Raw genomic sequence first — 22,571 nt, 5'->3', positions numbered from 1 at the left:
TCTTATACTTATTTGGATTTGGCCTTGAAAATAATTTTAGAAAGAAACATGATAATTAATAGTGTTTGCAACGGTCCGGTCCGGTCTTTTTTCTCTAAAATGGGGCCGGACCGATAGACCGTTAAGTCTGAGACCGAACCATGGGACCGTCTAAAAAAAATTTTCTATAAAGCTACAAAAGTTTTATTCTGCATTTAAATTTATTAAAAATGAATAGTTAAACTCCCTATTAATATTTCAATTATATCATCAATTCATTTTTATTATATTATACACAAAGGCCTAGTCAAAAGAATATTAAAATACAAAATAACAGCCTTTTCAATGGTTGAGAATATCACTTTTAAAAATTTAATAGGATATTCTAACCCCTCACTAAAATTACTTTCTAGAAAAAGATTAAAAATAGAAATTATGAAATATTAACATAGTTCCTTTATCAATTTAACTGTACGTTCTAACATTACATCTAAATTTTCCTTAACAATGGACATTTGGTCCTCTCCAAATATAATACCCTTTATGGGCATAATAACAATTCATTATATTGATAATGAAAGGGTTTTATAATCACTATTTATTTCTATTTTTTTAATTAGTTATTTGAATTTGAACCAATTTAATATAAACCAATACAAGATACAAGAAATAGAAAATATTGTTTAAACCAATATCAATATAATATTTTGTTTATATTGGGTTTTTAATATTGGTTCCCAGCTAATAGTATATATGCTTAATTTACTTGTGTTAGATGTATTTGAAAATGATTGTAAACAGATTTTACAAATCTTATGACCAGTCTCTTTTTTATAATTGTATAATTCTTTAACATCTTTTAAAGAATTTGATGAATTTTTTTGATTTTCATCAATAATAGTCATTCTTTCACCCCTTGAAGAGTGTGGCATTTCAATATCAACTTCTATGATTTCAATATACATTTCTAAAAATAAAATATAATACTACCTACCCTACTAAATTAAAATACTTGAAGGCGATTGAATTTAATTGAATGAAACGAGAGAATATAAAAAGTAAACTATGAATATTGAATTTAATGAAACGGAAGAATATAAAAAGTAAACGATGAATTAGATATTATAAGTGTTAGGCATTAAATAATCATATTTTATATGTTCATGTACATACACATTAACTATAAAGCAATTTATAGTAAACTTTTATATTCTTAAATCGGTCTTCGTTCGGACCGGACCGGACCGTGGGACCGTCTTGTTGGACGGGACCGTCCCTAGGACCGAAAAGTCTGATAAGACCGGTCGGACCGGAATAATTAAATTTAAAAATCAATAATATAGTTGATTAGTGTTGTTATACTCGGCTAAAATTAAATTTATTAATTTTCAATTAATAAATGATTATAGTTATATAATAATTAAAATAATAAAGGTCAATTAAGATTCAACTGTTAATGCTAAATTAATATTTAGTGAATGATATTGATATATTTTTAACATAGAATTTGATCGCAAGCTAACATAGTGAAAATATAATTTATATGAATTAATCTAATCTAATAATTAAAATAGTACTCATTTAATAAAAATTAAGATAGTCTTATTAATTTTTAGATAATAAAATGAAATCTATATATTACTCAATAGAATTATAAAAGAAATAGTTCAGGGAGCAATTAAAAAAATTTATTTTTAGTTCAAGGGGATATTAAGTCATTAAAAAAAAATTTTTTGCTTGAGGGGGCTATTCAAATTTTTCAGGGGGCTCGAGCCCCTGCGCCTTCACCCCTAGCGACGTTACTGCTTGTGATATTTGCCCAAGATTCAAGTAAAAAGGGGATAGTCCATTAATGAGGCCCATCGATCCAGGAACTTTCCACGTGAGTGCGATTGGTGATAATGGTGAGTGCAGAATTGATGGTAACCAAGTTCTCGTTCAAGCGATAACCGGATCCTAGAGAACTGTACAATGTTTAACACCATTGAGACCACCCAAGGTTTGCGACTGTAAGTGGATGTTTTGGATTATAAAGGAAGTGGAGGAGAGATGTAGTGATTAGCAACTAACTACGGGGATTGACAGACTAGAATAATGAATCCGCATCATATGGTTTTGGCAACGTCTACATGAGCGGGAGGGGTAGGAGCAGTTTGCATCCTATTATTTTGAGGGGGTAGGAGGTAAGCTGCTTTATTGGGGGTAGGATAAATTTTTTTTTGGGGGGGGGGGGTTATCTATTAAATTTTGAGATGAAATAGGACAAAATTTTCTGCTGTAAAAATTTTACTTTATTATAGTATTATTATAATACAATTCATCGACCAAATCTATATATTGCAAACAATCATATACATTGTTTTCCAAATAAACTATCCTTTTTAATGTAATTTAAAAGGTTTAGATATTTTAGCAAGCTCATAATGTCATGATAACTAATTGTAAATAATGGAGGTTTTAATTAAATTTATTATCTAAAAAATAAATTATTTATAATCACAAAATATAGATAGTTGGTAGTAGATATAGATTAATTTAGGTTATCCTTTATAAATTCTTTGAAAAGAGTATCAATAAATAAATAGGTAAAAATAATGATAAAGAGTCACCGCCGCCGAAGGCGGCGATTTTTTAGGGGGGTAGGCAAAGGTTTTCGAAGGGGGTTTGCATCCAGTGAAAATCCTGTCATGTAGACGCTGGGTTTTGGAGATGAAGGAAAGTTCTAGCATGAGTGTTGGGGATTATGAAATGGGATGACAATGTTTATATTGTTGTGATTGTATTATTATGTTGTTGTTGGATTAATTGTGATTAATATTATTTGTGTAAATGATTTATTAGATTCCAATAAAAAAACCGCTTCTCAAAATTTAGAAGGAGAGCTAAAAATAAAAATAAGCGGGATATGGGGGTTGACTTGGTTCCTGTAACACCGCCCACGTAACTACACCCCTGATTTTACATTTATAATTAGTTATGATTTTGTTTTTAATATTTATTAAAATTGAAAAAAAAAAGTTATAATATTCTTTATATGTTATATTATTATTATTATTAAAATAGATTTATGTTAGTATATTCTTAAAATTAGATATCCTTTTTTATATAATAATTAATAGATCACTTTTATAAAATAGCTTTTTACTGTTATTTTCAAAACTTTCTATAAAATATATCTCATGCATTCATTATATAAACATCTGTGCTTAAAATTTAAAAAATTTTTTTTCATTGGATAAATTTTGATTGATATGATATGATGATATATATATAAGGTAAGATTAAAATAATTTTAAGCATTTTATTGCCGTTTATTTGCTATTAAATTATTCAAAAATGATATATTTTTATATTTTTGTAGATATATTTTTATTTCTTATAGTAATTTATTTATTTTTTATTATTAGATGATTTGCAGAATAATTTTATTCTAATAATATGACATATGATATATTGCTATTTTAATTTAATAATAACATCTCTTGTTTACTTAAATTTATAATAAGAGAGATCATTTTAAAAAAAATTTATCAATCAAAATATAATTTTTTTGGATCAGACTCAAAGGATGGACCAGGAAAATAGGAAGGCTATAGATCAACACTATGCTTTTAACAAAATTAAAAAAACAAAAAAATCTCATCAAAAATTGATTGTGCTCATAATGCAAAAATCTTCCCCCACTCCTTTCCTCTATCCATAATTTGAGGCTTATTCAGGCACACTAATCTGTAAAATTTAACTTGAACATCCTACTGGTGTGTCTGTTACACCTCTGAAAAGGCTATTATAATAGCTCTCAATTTAATGAAATCATCAGAAAATAAAACCTCATTTGTAGATAATAATAGTCATAAAATATAACTTATGTATAACTGGAGTTATAGTAGTCTTTAAAACTTATTTTTGGCCTTCCAATTGCATGTGTAGTTGTACTAGATTCACTAAGATACTCCATAATGAGGGGGAGGGGGTATGTGATCATTATAGATTAGTACATTTAATTTTTTTCATGTCAAAATTTTTAGAGTCAGGACCAAAAATTTTATTTGAAAGTATAAATTAATTTTAAGTTAGGTAAAATAAAAATTACAATTGCTTTGTCAATCCCAGAGAAATTATTAATTTTTAAAAAATTTTACCAGCTGAATTTTTAAATATTTTTGTGTCTGAGTATGCAGGCAAACTTGCACAGCAGGGCTCTAGGCTTGGCTCTTTGGATAAATATTTGCCTGGGATTTTTGTTTTAGAAATGTCAAGTAAGAAATTATATGAAATATTAATTGATATAATATCCCATAGACATTGCCAGGAATTTCCTAGAGGGGGTGGGCTATATGGATCCCCATATATTAGTGGAGAACCTTTAGGCACATTTTTGCTTGCCTTTGGTGGGATTATATTAAAATATTAATTTTTTTAAATGCTTGTTTTCTGAAAATTTTTAATTATATATCTATTTTTTAAAAACATTGGTGCTTGTTATTCTGATTTACTTTTTTTTAGGGAGAGGTGAGATAAATAATTATAAGGGTATATATTTGCAAAATAATAACTAATTTTTATCGAAATACACAATTTTAAGGAATTAGGAAAAGCGAGAAAAAAAAATCTTCATTCTCAAAAAATACCTCCAAATGTCACAATATTTTTTAAAATCTATAAGCTTGGACAAAAAGTTTGAAACCAGGCCCGGAGAATTGCTCTTATGCTACTGGATTTTGAAGAAAATTTTGACCACAATTAATATTAAAAAATTATTTGCCCTTGCTTGACAATAAAAAAAGCGCAGAAAGCATCTTCCATGCCCCCTGATCTCTGTTTAGCTTAATTTGGCTTCAGATTCCTTTATAAAATAATTATAAAGGTTACCAGTTTGTTGATACCAAACCTTCTTTAATAAAATCCTGTTCTATAAATTAATATTTATATTATAGTAGAATTTGTCCAATTCCAATATAAATATTATCGCATGACATTTCTGTAAATATTTGAAAATAATCAAAGTAAAATTATTTAAACTATATGTGGACTTAAAATATCATGGTTATGATAAAATAAGCAACACATCTTTCTACAGTTTTGTTATATTGTAACTGTTATTATATTATACTATTGTTTGTTATGTTAGTACTTTTTAAAAAAAAATTAAATAAAAATATAAATTATATTACCACTTAGGTAGTTGTTGCTAAAATTTATCTTAAAATTTGTAAATGCAATTGAAATATTTTTATTATCTTAATATATCCTTGAGATTCCTATAAAGGAAACACAGCTTTCATTCAAACGTTTTAAAAAAATATTAAGAAAAGTAAAAACTGCAGCAATAAATTTTAAAGAATTTTGATATGAGTGATTTATTTTATAGCATTTTTTTAAAAAAATTATTGGATAAATTTTGAATGAATATGAATAAAAAAAATGATGAGATGAGAACAATAAAATATTACAAGCTTTCAAGTTCCAAATATCAAAAATTTTAATTATCTATTAAATTCTCGCAAAATTAATCATTTATTTGTCCCATTTCAATAAATCGTGCCTTTCGCTCTCAATTTTATTTACTCACTTTGCTTGGGTTTTTTTAATATTTTATTTATCTCGCATCAGTTTCCGATTTATTTATTATCGCGCCTTTACATATTTTGATTTATTCTCGCTATATTATGAAAGATTTACTCATTAATTGACGCAAAATTAAATATGTCTCCATCGCATATTAATAATTCATGTTTTCCATTCTCAATTTTTATGCTTTCATATCGCCTCATATATTTTTCAGTTTTGCATCGGTCATTCTTAAAAAAAATAAAATAATACATATACATATATCATATGCCCATTCAACAGAGTTACCCATTGTGCAATAAAATTGTTCAAATAACCAAAGCCGGCCTCCTGCCATCCCACAATATTAGAAAAATTAAATGACACCAATAGAGAATGTATGTATCTATCCCACCTACACCCATTTCATACATAGCGCTCACAGCCCCGCATGATCCCTCTACTACTTTACAGTCTTCATGCGCACCATTAAAACTCGTTTAATTCTTCATGATTGTATCTGTCAGTGACGGGTATCAATATTATTTTCTTATGTTTGTAAGCCTTTATATTATTATTTAGCTGTTTTTATGTTAAACACGTGTTTTATTTATAATATTTTATTTGTCCTTTTTTTATATTTTTGATTATTGATTTTTACCTCAAATGAATATTTTTTTTTTGCAATTTAGAATGAAAGGTTATTGTTTTAAAATTTATTTTCAAACTTTATTTATGCCCTATTTGGATATTCATTGTTTTATATATACAACAATGATAACAAACCTAGTAAACTCTGACTCCAATGCTTTAGTCATTTTTCATTGCCCCCAAACCTCACGCCATATCTCGCATACCCAAAGGTGCAAGGCTTCAAATAGAAAGATCTTATTCAAAGAATCCAACATCTTTGCTAAATAATTTCTCGTCAGTCAGTTACTGGCTTTAATTTTTATAGTACTCTTTCCGCACCTTACAAACACCTGACCTCTTAGTTAAAAATCTCAACAAGTTAAAGATGCATTTGAAAATCCTCTTTCTTTAGATCGATGGCCCACGTCCTTAAAAAATGACAAAAATTGCTTCAAAAAGGAAAGTCATAACGCCCTTAAAACGAGAGTAAGTCTTTTATTTAACAAACAAGTTAACTTAAATATTCGATCTGCCATACGACTTGCCAGATCCAAAGATAATCTGGCTCCTTGCGATAATGATACATACTTGGCCCTTCTTCAAAAATACCACAAGGAAAATTCAAATTTCAAATTTAGGTTAATTAAAATTAATTATTTTTTGAAACCGTTTTGAACCGGTTTAAAATATTTATAACAGTTCGGTTCGCTCTTTTTATATTTTCTTTATAACGGTTCGGTTAGGTTCAGAAAATTATAACAGTTCATTCCGGTTTGGCGGTTCGGTTCGAAACCATGCTACCTTTTAATAAAGGAATTCTTTAGTATTCATGGCATTGTATTCCCCCTTCTTCCTTTGCGGGTGCGAAGCAGCCCTTCACATGGCTTGAATATATCTAGATACCAATCCCTCTAATGACATCCTTGTCAAAATCGATTTCACCTAAAATGATAAGAGACATCAACACCCAATGCAAGCAATTTTACCTGGTATATTGATGATATACTAGCTGGCTCACCCGACCAAGTTAATATGGTAATTGGCATATTAAAATCCTATGAAAATATGGGCATAACAATAAATCCTTTAAGAGTGAATACTATCCCCTAAACAATAATTTTCAAAATTATTTCGGGTTTAATCGTACTGAGAAAGAGTACGTTACTTATCTAAGGTCACCCTTAGGTAATGTAGACTCCTTCACTAAATTTTTTGCAGATACCTCAAATAAACTTAAACAAATGCATGGTATTTTACTGTATCTCCCGGCTTACCAGTTATTTTTCCTGCTAAAGAACTACCTTGTAATTTCAAAGATACTTTGCACCCTACTATCAATTACTATTTTTCAATATCCTCATTCTTTCTACCTACATACCTACGAACAAGAGATCAAAATATTGACCGAATAAATAATCAATCTTAAGCTTGGACAATTATCTTGGCTACAGGCTACCTTACCCACCAAAGCAATACGATCACCTTCTCTACTCTCCGTTAATGCCTTCATATTTTTGCGTTTATCATGTGATCTAATCATCACCAAATTAACGACTCACTCAGATCCTTTACTCCTTCAGGCCATAGATCTTTGGAAGTCCTCTGCCCTAGTCGATCCTAAACTTTGTAATGTAGATGATAAACGTCTCGATGGTTTATCCAAAATCATGGAAGAATGGCAAATTTTTAAATTAGGATTTTTAGACCCACTCGCATTCTCCAACTTAAGCAATGACGCTATTGTTGACAACAAAGTAAATCTGCAAATATTCTCCTGTTTTACTTCTCAACCATTTATTCTACCAATAATTGATACAACGCTAACTTCTTTAGGCACTTACGCCCTAGTCTTCTTCAAGGATCAAGGGCATCACATTACATAGAATACCTAAAATTTAAATGAAGACTTTTACCTGAGACAAAGAATAGCAGTATTCTCCGATGATGGGTAAAAATTAATTATTCATTTACTTAATTATACTGTGTTATGATATATTTTACTACTGTGTATCATTTCATATATTTGGAATTTAATAAAGATAATTAATCCAGGCGCGTACGCAGGAATTTGGTCTGGGGGGGGGGATAATAAATTTTTTTGGAAATATTATTGTTTTTTAAAAATATCAAGCATAAATTTATTAGGACTAATAACTATTCCTAATACACAATTTTAAATTAATGTGAAATTTAAAAAAATTATATGTAAAGAATCACTTAAATGACCCAAAATAGAAATTTGAATTTTTTGAGCCTTTACACAAAAAGTTTCTTAGGAATAATTGTATTTTGTATGTTATATATTTACAATGTAAAATCCAATCTTCGTTGGAATTGAGCTAATTTTTCAATTATCTCATCCTTGCTTGTCGTCAAATGCCTATGAATATTAAAAAAATCCAAACCTTTCAATCTACTTTCACATGTTGTACTTCTTGGTATGTTTTTCAGAGAGCTGTAGGCCCGGCCCCTGGGCCGGACAGTATTTTAATTTTTTTAATTATACCCGGGCCGAGCCCTAAATTTTTTTAAAAATACACCCCGGCCGGACCTGAATTTTTTAAAAAAAAACACTCAAGCCGGGCTGTATTTTTTAAAACAGCCTATATTTGAAATCGTTATTATTAGCTATAAAAATCAAAAATAAATATAATTTATTTTTAAAAAATCCGGGCCGGGCCTGAAAATTTTATTTTAAAAAAAGCCAGGCTGAGCCTGTAAATTTTAAAAAAAAGCCGAGCGGCCTAAAAATTTTTTTAAAAAAAGCGTAAAAAATCTTTAAAAAAATCCGGGTCGTGCCCTGCAAATGGTACTTCTGCAGGCCTCTGTTATTCTTCTTTAAAAAGAGTTCTCTCATTAGTTTACTAATGGGAAGAGTTTATAAACCCTTTTAATACATTGGGAATTTAATCTAAAATGTGTTTGAAATAATGCAGAGCATCCATAGCATTTTTGGGGACTATATCAACTATAGTTAATCTTATAAACATAGTTATTCCTAATAAGGCATCATAAGATACTTTAACATCTTCATAATAAAAATCTAACAAATATTTTTTTTTCTATCACCATCTGAAAAAGGTTGGGAAGTCTTTTGTGGAAGTAATATTTGCAGATGTAAGTGCTGCATGATATATTAAAAATTCATTTATTTGGGTTATAAATGTATCTGCATCTAAGATATACTCTTCTACTGATCCTATATTAATGTTTTAACGATGAGCTTGCCTTGCTACAAGTCGAAGGAGACAAATATTAAACACGTATAGCTCTGCTTTTGACTCAACAAAAATATAAAATGTGAAATTCTTCATCAACATTATCCCTAATTTCCTTGAGTTCTGATAAAATGCTCTCCGCTATTCTCATCTTCTTAATCAAATTAATGTCATGTTTTTGAAAAGTAATACTTAAAATAGTTGTATAATTAAATAATACATTCTAATGAGAAATAAAATTTGGAATAAGCATTGAATCCAATAATTTTCTTGCTTCTGAGGAAATATTTCTTTCAGGCCATTGTAATATTTCAATAATAGCAAATAATTGGCTCTTCTAACTCCTTAATAGCTGTTAGTGCTTGATGGAAGAGGCTCTATCTCGTTGGACAAGGTTGCAATTTCTTTTTCCCGACCAGAAGTTTCAGAAATAATTATTATTTGACTAGAAATTTGAAAATGGTAGATAAATATTACGCCACTAAAAATTTGAAAATAATAAGTAAATATTACGCCGGAAAACTTGAAATCGAAATTAATTGATAAAATAACTTATGAATGTGATAATAAATGTAATAAAATATATATTTAATATGAGATACGAATAAATATTAACAAATATAAATTAATATAAACAATAATATTTTTGAAAAATATATCCGGCATCTGCATTTTTTGGCTTTGGGGGTGGGGGGATTTGTCCCCCCGCCCCCCCCCCGCTGCGTACGCCAATGAATTAATCATATATATATATGTACGTCTAAAATATTTTGTACTTATTTCAGCATACCAAATTAAAAAATTGGCTTATGTTAATTTTTTTTTCTCAAGATTCGACACAAATTTTTATTGCTACCCAGTGGTCGTCATCATTTATCCATTATCTTAAACTTTATTGAAACTTATTGTTCTTTATCTACCGCCGCTTTATTAATTCCTCGATTCTTTCAATTCATCAAATATAGGATATGTTATTCGAGACAATTGTTTCATTAAAATTACAAGGAGTTAACACGGGGGAGAGGTTGGGAGTAATTTTATAGTTAAATATTAAATTATTTATCAGAATGGGGGATAGGAGTCTCAGAGTTCTGAATAGGCATATTATCTAACGAACCCCCCCCCCCTCCACAATTTAAATCCATTTATTTTGTCTACATTCTTAAATATGCATTTTCATCTCTCCTCTCTCTCTTCTGTCATAGATTCGAATTATTGTTTGCACTTTATACTTAAATTGAGATCTGTTTTTTCACGTCAAATTAAAAACTTTTATTTTTTCCATTACAGATCTTGCAACACTACAATTTATAAATACATTATTTAAAAAAATGTCAAATTAATTATTTTTTCAAGGATATTATTAAAAATTATTTTGATTTATTTGGGGAAATGGGTTAAATGACAAATATATTTCAAATCTTATGACACTTTTGATTCAATATTGTAATTCTATTGCGAAAGTTATAAAGTTGTTTTAATTTTTTTAAAATATAATACTTGCTGAAGAGCTAATTAAATTTTTTTAAACTTCAATTTTTTCCTCATGGATTTGATTGCTGTAGTATTTTTATTGTAGGGTTTAAATTAAGATTTTAGCCAAAATATATATTACGTAAGTCACGAGATTTAGTTAATAGATGTCCAAATCTTTCGGCCATTTATGAGCAAAATCTCCAGGCTTGCGCTATATTTTTTATTGGGTTAGCCATTTTTAAAAATCGAGATGTTTAACAATATTAGCTATATCATCTTCTTTTCCATTTTATCATGAAGAAGAAAAAAACCAACTATAAAATTGTTAATCGATTGAACGATGACCAGCCCTCTACATTGAAATCGAATAAATTTCAAAATTTTTAACATTAATAATTTCTTCTAAATCTTTTCTTTTCCCCCTAATTTTAGGTTGTCAAGTTTTTTATTATTAATCTTAAGAATTTTTATAATTAACAACCCATCGAACCCAGGGTTGGATCCGGGGCGGGTCCGACCTCTTTTAATTCCTGTTATCAAACTAAATATAGTTTAAAATTCTTTAACCCGAATTTGGTCCAGAACATATTCATATTAAATAATAATACAGATATTTTCAAAAAATATGCCCTCCCTCCTTCCTCGATGACACTTTAATTAAAAATTTCTGGTTATGTCATCATTCTCGACATTCCTTAAGCGCATCCCCCTTTCATGTTGTTAAAAACAACAAAGCTAAGCATGATTTTTTGGGCAGGCTGCAGTTACCTCTGCGAACATATTGATTAGCTCTATGATTAAACGCTTATGGGCGTTAAAAAGAAAGAAGATGGGTTTGAAACAGTTAAATTTAATTGGGTATTTAAATATTATATTAAGGGTAACGCAAAATTAGATTTTAAATGTTTTGCTTATTTTACTGTATAATAATAAATATGTACAATTTTTTTCTTCTTTATTTTGATAAGGTTATTACATTACAACTATACCACTACAAAGCTAATAAAATTATTTAAATTTTTTATGTTTTTAAAAATCGATATTGTTTTATTATATCATTAGAATAAATTAATTATTAGGTTACTATTATAATTATCTTTTGAATAAATAAACGTTTCCTAATTCTGATAATTTTCAAAAAAAAAAATTATTTTTTAAATCAAGGACTTATAAAGAACTGTAACATCTGTATAATCACTATAATTTCTTTAACCTCAAGCAGAACTAATTCATGCTAGGAACGAACCGGAGCGTTATAACAAAACAAAAAATTTAATTTCGAATTGTGACCTTCTCGAATCCGAAATCATTTTTAATATTCTACATATTTGGAAATCTCTGTTATTTCCTTAAAGCCAGAGATCAAGAAGGAAAGAGAAAGAAAAAAGAAAGAAGAGAGAACCCATAAAAATAAAATTGTTTACTACCGCCAATTTCTAAATTCAGAACAATTTGCGCCTTCATCTGTAAATGTTGTGAATTTAAATTTCCAACCTCTTTTATAGTTTTAAAAAAATTTAATCAACATTTCCTATAACATATTTAATCATGAATTTTTTTTATTTGAGTCCAATGATGTATTTCTTTATTTATTATAAATTATATTTAAAAAAGTGTTAGTATTAAAAATAAGATTGAATGAACTTTAAAAAAACGATTTTTTTTATTGGTCGAGGTCTGGGAAATTTACAATTTTGACATTCAGAGGACTGTAAAGTTTTCATTTATCAAATTAAATTTTTTGGATTCAATTTTCTTCCCCTAATCTATCGCTCCATTCCATTCAATAAAATATCGATTTAACAGAATAAGGTAGATACTAGTGTTGTTAAACGGTTCAACTCAATATTTTAGCCAGAATAATATTGCGTTAGCCTCGAGATTTCGCTAATAGATGTCCAAACCTTTGTGCTATATATGAGAAAGATCTTCAGGCTTACGTAAATACTTTTCTGGATAAAATATTGAGTTAGCCGTTTTAAATCGGCTCAAAACGAGCCCTTTAACAACATTATTAGATACTAACAAATATATTATATATATTTTATTAAAATTTCTATAATTTCTTTAATTTATTTTACGGTATTGTCAAATAACTCTTACCACAGAATGCGGATTACTTCGAATTTGCTTTTCAATTGAATTTTTTTAAAAATAACAATGAATTAATAAAGTAATTTGAAAACCAGGAAATTGGATTTAAGAGAAGAAAAAAATTAATTATTGTTTGCAGTATGCTATATCCTACCCTACCTTTTAACATTAAATCAATCGATATAAGATATAAATATACTTATTTAACCAAATCATCTTCATAGCATACCTACGTTTTTATAGCAAAGTCACTAATTTTTTCCTGAAGATATAGGGATCGGTGACAAAAGACTGACACTGAACCAACCTTAGGAATCTTTTTATTTATTTCCTCTTACTCTATTATCGATTATGAATTAATCTCTGTTTTGATTTTTTAAAAAAATTTTAATTTAACTAGCTACATATTTTTGCCAGATATTAAATATAAAAAAAAATAGTATGTCATGTGATATATTTATGTTTGTGATATAATTATGTTTATGATTTTTTACTATTATAATATAGAGGCGATAATATATTTTTTTTATTTTAGCGATTCGTATATTAACTCTACCTCCGTAATTTTCTAACTTTTCCATCATCCCTCTAACCCTTATATAACTTCTCGTGTTGGTTGATTTCAGAAAAAAAGGATACTAAGAATATGAGTCCCTCTGGTAATCACCCCCCCCCCCCCTTCTAATCATGTGATATTTCAGACTTGTTGCATTAACTTAGCCCCTTGTTAATAATATATTAGAAATGGGTATTATATTATTGCATTTTACTAAAATTTGGGCAGTATTGTTGTAATTGAAGTTTTGTTTATTATATATTGAAGATTTGTCAACATTTTTTCGACTAGATGAATCTAAAATAATTATCTTTGTTCTAAATTATGTGTGGTGTGCGCTTGGAATTTTTAGTGGAAGTGTTAATTTAATAAATTGTATATATATTATAACCCGTTAAACAGCTCGATTTCGCGGATTTATAAATTTAGATTTTAGCCAAAATAATATTATGTAAACCTCGAGCAAACTTTTCTTACCATATATGAGTAAAAAATCTCCAAACTTGAGTAAGTAAATTTTTGTTGCCAAAAACTTGGATTAGCCCTTTTTAAAAAATCTATTCATTACAAAACACTAAATTTGGGCTTTGGTAAATTTACGTCATATATCATTTTAATAATTACTGGTTTGTAATATTTATTGATATGGTCGAGAAAAAAAGGAGTTTTATTTGAAATGATTAACCTTGCCAACTATCTCATTCATAGGATTTTTTAATCTTTTTTGTTTAAGTTATCCATTTTTATTATAATATATTATATTAACCCAAATTTGTAGTGTTTTGAACGGCTTGATTTGTTTGATTTTTTTAAAAAAGTCAAACTCGATATTTTTGTCAAAAAATATATTGCGCAAACTCAAAGATTTTTCTCATATATAACAGAGAGGGAAATTTTATTGAAATCTCGGGGATTAGGTAATATTTTTTTGATTTTTCTAAATAATCGGATAAATCGAACTGTTTAACTTTGGACATATTTTTTTTCCTGTCTGATATAAAATACAATACATTACTTTGAACTATATAGTAATAAATAACAACTAACTCGTTGGAAAATAGATACCTAAACGGATTATATGTTCTTCGTTTTGATTTTTTACTTTTATCTCTTGATTTAAGGACCACTAAATGGGCCATATTCCTAGGGAAAATTAATCATTTTCCCGGAAAAATTCACCCTTAGATGATTTATAGTAGAGATCTGCAAAAGTGGGCCCGGCCGAACCCTGGCTTATTAAAAAAAAATGATCAAAGCTGGGTTGGAGTTGGACTTAATTATATTTTTTAAAAAGTTCTGGCCTGGTCGGGCTTAAATTTTGAAATGAAATTGATATATTTTAAAATTTTTGCAAAGAAATAAGGCGCCAATCACGATTTTGTTCATAAAAGTGTAAAACTATATTGAAGAAAAAAATAAATTGATTTTTATATTTTAAATAAATTTGGCCGGGCGTACAAGGATTTTTATTTCGGGTCGGGCTTTTCGGGACAAATAAAATAAATCGTTCGGGATGAGTTTGAAAAATTGGCCCGACCTAGAGCACCAATTTATAGTCTATCTTATTATTGGGGGGGGGGGGGTAGGTTAACTCTTTAGACCCTTCTCACATTTACTAAGATTAATTTTGATAAATGTGTAATTTTTTTAACTCTTCCTAATAATCTCAAATTTTTTTTAAAAAAAATGTCCTCCCTCCGGCCTGTTAAAAATATTTGTTGGTTAGAAAATTGATTATTACCTACATATTTATAAATTAATTACAGAAAATTGATTGTTAATTACTACTAGATACCGATTACAATTATTTTTAAATATTAAAAATAAAACAGAATGTTACAAAAAAGGGTAGACAACTTTAAAAACATTATAACATAATGATGGAGAGGGTTTGGGCCACCAGGCACCGATATTAATATAAATCAAATAATTTCTAATTTGTAAAAGCAAAAATGATTAATTTCACAAGAATCTATGTATAGAGGCTCAATCTTCCCTTGACATAGCTCATTCTTTATTAAATTTTTATATTCGGAAAAATAAATATTGCTGAAAAAAGTATTATAGCAAACTTTCATTTTTTTTTTAATTAATGTTTTTCTTCTTTGCGGTAAAATTTTTATTAATTATAAAAAAAAGTAATTTGAATTCAATTACATAAAGTAGTTAAAGCGCACGTCTCATTTTATTATCCTTTGACCGATTGCAACATCAGATAATTTCTAATTTTATTTGAGCTAAAATGATTAAAAATGTTAGTTCTGTTCAAACTTCCTCGGATATAGCTTATTCTTCCCTGACTTTTTTTTATTCTAAAAAATTAATATTCTTGAAAAAAGTATGGCAAAAATATTTTTACAATTTTGTTTTTTTTCTTTGTAGTGAATGTTTATTAATTATTTTTAAAAAAATAATTTTTGAATTCAATTACATAAATTAATTAAAACATCCTCATTTTACTTACCCTTTGACCAATTGAAATCGATTTTGATATATATTAACAAAGTAGATATTTTATACAATTGATTTTTATTTTATTTAATAATTTTTAATATCGATTATTATTTTTTTTTCTAAATCAAATTATGATTATTTAATAACCCATGATTGTAAAAAAGATAATGTTTTATTATAACTTTAATATACTTCATTTTTTTTTCTAAATAACATTAGACAAAATAATTATTAAAAAAAAACTTTTTATTTTTTCTTCTCCTTTTTAAATAGAAAAAATGAAATTGATCGAAAATATTAAGTTTGAAAGCAGGAAATGAACGACACTCTAAAATCGGCATCTAGAGGCGATGAAAATAACTTGTTAGAGTGTACGTATGATGGACAATAAAAATAATATCAAAAATGTACCTCATCATCACATCGATTCCGCCACTTCGATCCCCTTCTCGCAGAAATCTTCTGATCCTAACAGGGAAGAAAGTTCTATTCTATCGTCGAAGGAGGTTAAGTTTTCGGAAACTAAGACTAACGATTCAAAGGATAATGATATGCGTATCGTTAATAATTTTAGGTACACCACTACTCTAATTTCTAATCAACGGAGAAAATCTTCGAGCGCTCACAAAAATTATCTCGCTAAACGTGATAAGGAAAATAATAAATTTAAGGATAAAAGTAATATCATTTATGCAGTATATTTTTATGAGTCCGGCGCGGACCAATTTGACCTGTCCTAGCACATGTTGGTTGACTCGAAAAGACATTCCCCTGGGTTCAGCGCCCGATTTGGACCAATTTTCTCAAAATTTTTTTGCAGACCAAAATATAATATACAGAGTTCCTTCTCGCTTTTATATCCTGTTTGATGAAATGGCTTAGCTTGCAGTTTGCTACAGATTGCTTAAAATATTGCACTTTTTTTTTCATCATTTATACTTAAAGCTATTTCAGGTAAGCAATTATCAAAAATGTTATGCATTATGTGATTTAATATATGGAATAAAAATGATATCCTTTCACCATCTTTAAATGCACTTATATTCATTACATTTTAAACAGCATGTATACTTCAATTATATCAATTATCTTTTAGGTTTTTAGATAAATATGAGAAAATTTAAACAATAAGTCATTTAATTTTCCTTTTAATTTTGACTGATTATAATTTTAGTGCAAATGATTAGTATACAGTAAGATAGATGAAAATAGAACATATTTAAATTAAATTTATTACCAAATTTATATTGCTGAACGTTAGTTGAGGGACTTTAAATTATTTTCCATTCAATGAAATTTTATAGGACGGGGATAAAATGTTATTTATTAAATGCGTAATATTTTAAAAAATTATTCCATCAAAAAGAATTAAATTAGAAAATATATACTATAATATAGATAAAAAACAATTTTAAAAATTAAAATTTCCGTGATTCACGGGAAATTTATGCATATGCCTAATCACGCCTGGGAAAAATGGGGGGGGGGGATCCATCACGCCCAATCACACCAAATAATTTAAAATTTATTCACAATCACGCCTTGACCCATTTCAATACACGTAATTTCACGGCCCGCGCCCACCTCTTAAATTATATATAATAAATATTAACTCTATATAATGCATTATTTTTTTGTAACGTATAAACATAAGGTGCCATAGATTTCAATAACTTCCATGATTCAATACGCAATTCAAGTTCTCTAAATCCCTTTGTCCGAATGGTATATGGATCTAAATTATCAGGAATGCCAGAGGGCTCAATTAACAATTTTATCGCTGTACCTCAACAAAGGATTAAATCCTATGCTCTTATAGATGAATGCTATTTTTCTTCGGTGGGGGTTAGCAGCTGATCATTGTGATTATTGTTATTATTATATTTTATTTAATATGCCTGATGATGACCATCATTTTATATCCTTTCCAAGTAGGAGGGGGTCTCCCCCAAATCTCTATTTGTTCGGCCTTTCGTCGAGTCCCTTCTGCGGGAAATTCATAACAGGTATTTTTGTTTGAAGTATTTCTTATTTACCCCTTTATTTTATTTTACTTTAAAAAAATATGTAACAATACCCTTTTTTATCATAACCGCTAAGTTTAATCTTATATAAAATTTATTTGAACCAATCATATTTGAAAATATGATAATTTCCAACACAAATAAGAAAATACAAAATATTAAGAGTGAATATACGTTTAAAAAAATATTATGGCCTTAAACCGGTATGTAATTCAAAATAAAATATAAAATAAATATTTTATAATGATTTAAAAATTTGGTCAAAATATCGTTCATAAATGAAAATCTAATTTTTGCGATTGCGCCAATATTTTATTTGTTTGTGTTGAGGCTTAGATCTTGATGAGTAAAGCTAGTCTATTCAATCAATTTTAAGATGGCATACTTTTAATATAGGTTATTCTCTTGAATAAAAGTTCGTCTCATTTGAGCTTGTACTAATTGGTATCATTGCCAAAATGTACAGTAATTTTAATATATTTGAAAAACTTATAAAATATATTTTAAAATATGCAATGCTTCCACTGTATCTTTTGTAGGATTATCTACAAAAATGAATCCTTCATATAATTTAGATTCTGAAACTAATTAGCATTTAGATACAATTATATTCTCTGAATATAATTTACATAAATATTTAATTTTTCAATATTAAGATTTCATATACCCTCAGATCAGAGGGAGTTATGAGATTTAGTATTTGTAAATTAGATAGAGACCTTTGATAAATCACAGATTTGAGTCAAAATTAAATCCAAAAGTGGAATAAAGCAGATATTTTATAATGATCCTTAATTGGACCATACGTTAATAATGAAAGATTTGTTTATCGGTAAAGTCGAGGCTTGTGAATCTCAAAATCATATAATTTCGCTTTCACCTCAACAATCACATAAATCTCGAGCTGCTGTTGTAATATAATAAATAACATTCGCGATTCTCATAACTTCAGCCAAATCCTTTTTTGAAAAATAAGTTGTATAATAAATAATTTATTAATACATTTCAATGAAAAAAATCGGCAATATTAAATTTAATAATGTACCAGCTTCAGATGAAATATTAGAAGATTCTGATATTTCTTCAAAGGTATACAAAATAGGCTCTTCTACCAAAAAATGATGTAACAGCTTGATGTCGTAGGTTCCATCTTGTGGCTTTTTGCAGTTTCTTTTTTCCTGTAGCACAAGGCCTGGTACGAGTGATGAATATGGATATTATCTTCAAGGATGGATATATACTGATAAGTGATTGTATTTGTACTTTGAATTTAATTTAATCATATATTTATTTCTTATTTTAGGTTTTAAATTATATTTCTAGAGTACCTTCCCCGTCCCTTTTTTTAATAGGGCCGTAGGTTTTGGGTGTGGGCTGTTCTCTTGGTCCTCCCTATCTGTTCCAGCCCACAGACGTTTAAATAATAGTTTATGAACTATTATGCGTACAAGTACGTGCGGCTTGCCCACAAACGTGTGAAGGGCTCCTCATATTTTACTTTATACCTAACTTAAATCTTCCAATTAGATGGAAATGAGGAAAACCTAGCGTAGCTCTGTTGTACCTACAACATTGAGAGGGCGTATGCGCTTTATTCCGTATTCCGTAATAATTATATTCAGCAAATGTTGTCTATTTGGATATCTGAACATTTCATACACTCTAGATATTTTATAATCATAGTTTAAAAGAGGTAAATTAAATATAATTTTTTTAGTTGATAAATTTTTTTTATAAACATTAGTGTTTAAGGTTCTAAAAATGTAAGAAAATTAACTTTAAATTTTTTTTTTCTTGAGATAAAATGTACAAGATATAAATATTTATATTAATTTTCACTTTTTGTTAATATTTAGAATAGAATATAACCTTTTAAAATAGATTACTTTTCACAATTCATGTATCCCTTTTATTTTTTTTTTAAAAATCTTCATATCGGGTGGGGATTTCTCCCCCTCTCTCATCCCCCCTTCTGCTGACTACACGACTGTCCTTTCGAAAATTTTATATACTGAACCTCATATTAAGACGCAACATTTGGCTTGTTTTCCAAACTTTTCAACTAATTCGAACCTTTAAAATTCGGTTCGAATACTTTTACCTACAAACTTATTATCATATATAATATATGTAACTTAGATAGCAGGCACTCATATAAAAATTTGCAAAGATATATAAAAATGGCGGCTGAAACTGATCAATCAATTGATTGATAGATAACTTTTAAAATAATTAGGATATCATAAGGTTGTCCCCCGGATCACGAACTCCTTTTTAGAGGTTAGGGTGAAACATTTTAATAGTTCAGGTTAGGTTTGGGTTCGGTAAATAATCACGTTACTATCTATTTATCGATTAACGATCACGATCGGGTTTTATCCATGCTTCAAAGATTCAACCGATAATTCAGTTTAGCTGACAGCAGCCAAATAAAAGCGTAAAGAAAAGTTATCTGAGTTAGTATTTATAGCCTTAAATTTGGTATCATCGATCGTTTCATTATTTCAGAGTTTATTTTATAATCTCAAATTTCGTTCATTAATTTTTGTAAGGATAGCTATTTTATAAATTATTATACCATCATTGACGGGCTATCATTATAACTATTTTATTACATAATATATTTAAAATTGATTTTATTTTTAATTTTAAGGAGGGGGATAACCGAGGTTCTCACAACACAATGAGCCTCATTTAAGGTGGTAGGAGACTTTCATTTTTATAGTAAATTTTTTGCCAAGTATTAATCTAAAAATCTATTGTGAAAAATTTCGAGGATCTTTGTTCCTTCTAATGATTTAAACATGGTTTTGAAAGATATGCTAAATTTTTTAATTTAAAAATTCACATAATGGCCGAACATTGCGATATTAATTAAGTGGCAGTAAATATTGAAGGACTAATCGAATAAATATAAATTATATTATGGACAATGATGTGTTTATAATTTATATTAATACAATATGTAGTTTCTAGACCTCAAAATAAATATTTGATACGAATTAATTGATATTCGTATTCCACTTTTTTACTCGGCGGATACGAATAATAAATTATTAGTCACCATCATTTAAAACGAATATTGAAGTGTTCGATTCGATATTATTGACCTTTTTACTGATGATCGTAATTCTATCTACCAATATACCGCATGTCATCAGTTAAATAGTAATTTATACTATGAAGGATCTATTTTTTTAATGATAAATATTCAAACTTTATTTTAAAAAAAAATATTGATGATAATTAATTATTTATTTTATCAATTATTTTTCTTGCAATTTAAAAAATATATTCAATCTGATTCAATTCAAACATTTTGAATTGAATTTGATTAATTTTAATTATTAGCCTATTGTGTATTATCATTGTAATGAAGGTGAATGTTTTTTTTTAAGAATTATTTTGTGGGTAATAAAAAAATATTTTATCCGCTTTATTAAGATCAGAGTTTGGAATTTGAACTAGAAATAGTTTTGGTTCAATATTTTCTAAAAAAAAGGATCTAGTTCTCAGATTTTAAGTTCCAAGAATTCCAAATTCTGCTTCCTGTTCCAAACATTGTTAAAAGCAAGGCAACGGAAATTTTTTTAAGAATCATATATATAAATTATTTGTACTTCCTTTTCCTATCAATGTCGAGAAAGAGGAGAGGTCATATATGTTTAAAAGGAATGGTTAAAATATGACTACATCATTAAGATAAGGAGTCCCAAGGATGATCTTTGCTTTACTAACTTATGAGAATTTAAGAGCGTAAAAGAAAGAAAGAGGTTATTTTGAGCCGTTTAACAAGGACATAAGGGATCCCTAGCTAAATTTCGAACAAAATAGGGGTTAAGTCTAGAATCTCAAAAAAGCAAAAATAAACTTTTAATCAATATTTTGATTTCTCAATAAAATCGATTTCCGAAACATTTTTGTAATTTCTTATTACAAATTAATTAATATTAAATAAAAATTATTTAGATTTTTTTTTTAATTGTACGTATATTCTTATATAATTATTTTATTTTTGAAAAAAAAATTATTAATAAAATATAGTTTGAGCCAGGGATTCGAACCGAACCCGAACCCGGAGAAGTGAACCCGGGTTTTTAGAAAAAAACTCTGAACCCGAACCGAACCTGAACCCCATTTATAAAATTTTCAAAACCCCGAACCGAACCCAAGAATTTTATTTGAACCCGGGTTCAACCGGGTTCAGTGTATTATTTAAAATCATATATTAATATATGTAAATACAAATATTATATTTTAAAATTTCCAATTAAATGAAGTGTTAATAAATTTTAAACAACTTAATTCATTTATGCCATTTTTTAATTTATTCTCGATTCCTATTGGAGTGTTAAAAAATTAAACAATTGAATTAATTTACGCCATTTATTTTTAAATTTTTATCTTATTATTCTTAAAGATTATTAATTAGAAGAAAATGGTTAACAAATCAAAGTAAAAATTATTATATTGTTAATTTAAAAAATTCTAAACATCTAACTTAAAAATTGTTAAATGTAGGGCAGTTTTTGTGAACTTATTAAAATGATTTTAAAATTTATATATGCTAATCATTTATTTTTGGTT

At 27.8% G+C, this 22,571-nt stretch overlaps 1 protein-coding gene across 3 annotated transcripts in view; it reads left to right on the top strand.

The window, feature by feature from the left end:
• The first annotated feature begins 3,173 nt into the window (after positions 1–3,173).
• The window catches only part of LOC135922865 (high affinity 3',5'-cyclic-AMP phosphodiesterase 7A-like), a 40,941-nt gene continuing 21,543 nt past the window's right edge, over positions 3,174–22,571 (top strand). Inside the window, exons 1-4 of one of the 3 annotated variants that reach the window (XM_065457372.1) lie at positions 3,238–3,254; positions 6,906–8,110; positions 16,234–16,638; positions 17,615–17,805. In XM_065457372.1, the coding sequence (XP_065313444.1) occupies positions 16,338–16,638; positions 17,615–17,805 (492 nt within the window). In that variant the 5' untranslated portion in view covers positions 3,238–3,254; positions 6,906–8,110; positions 16,234–16,337. Of the gene's footprint in view, positions 3,255–6,905; positions 8,111–16,233; positions 16,639–17,614; positions 17,806–22,571 lie in introns of all 3 variants that reach the window. The other 2 variants (XM_065457373.1, XM_065457374.1) reach the window with 2 other exon arrangements.

Source organism: Gordionus sp. m RMFG-2023, chromosome 1 (assembly GCF_954871325.1).
Source record: "Gordionus sp. m RMFG-2023 chromosome 1, tfGorSpeb1-WG-v2, whole genome shotgun sequence".
NCBI lineage: Eukaryota > Metazoa > Nematomorpha > Gordioida > Chordodea > Parachordodidae > Gordionus > Gordionus sp. m RMFG-2023.
This window is presented reverse-complemented; position numbering and strand designations above follow the sequence as displayed.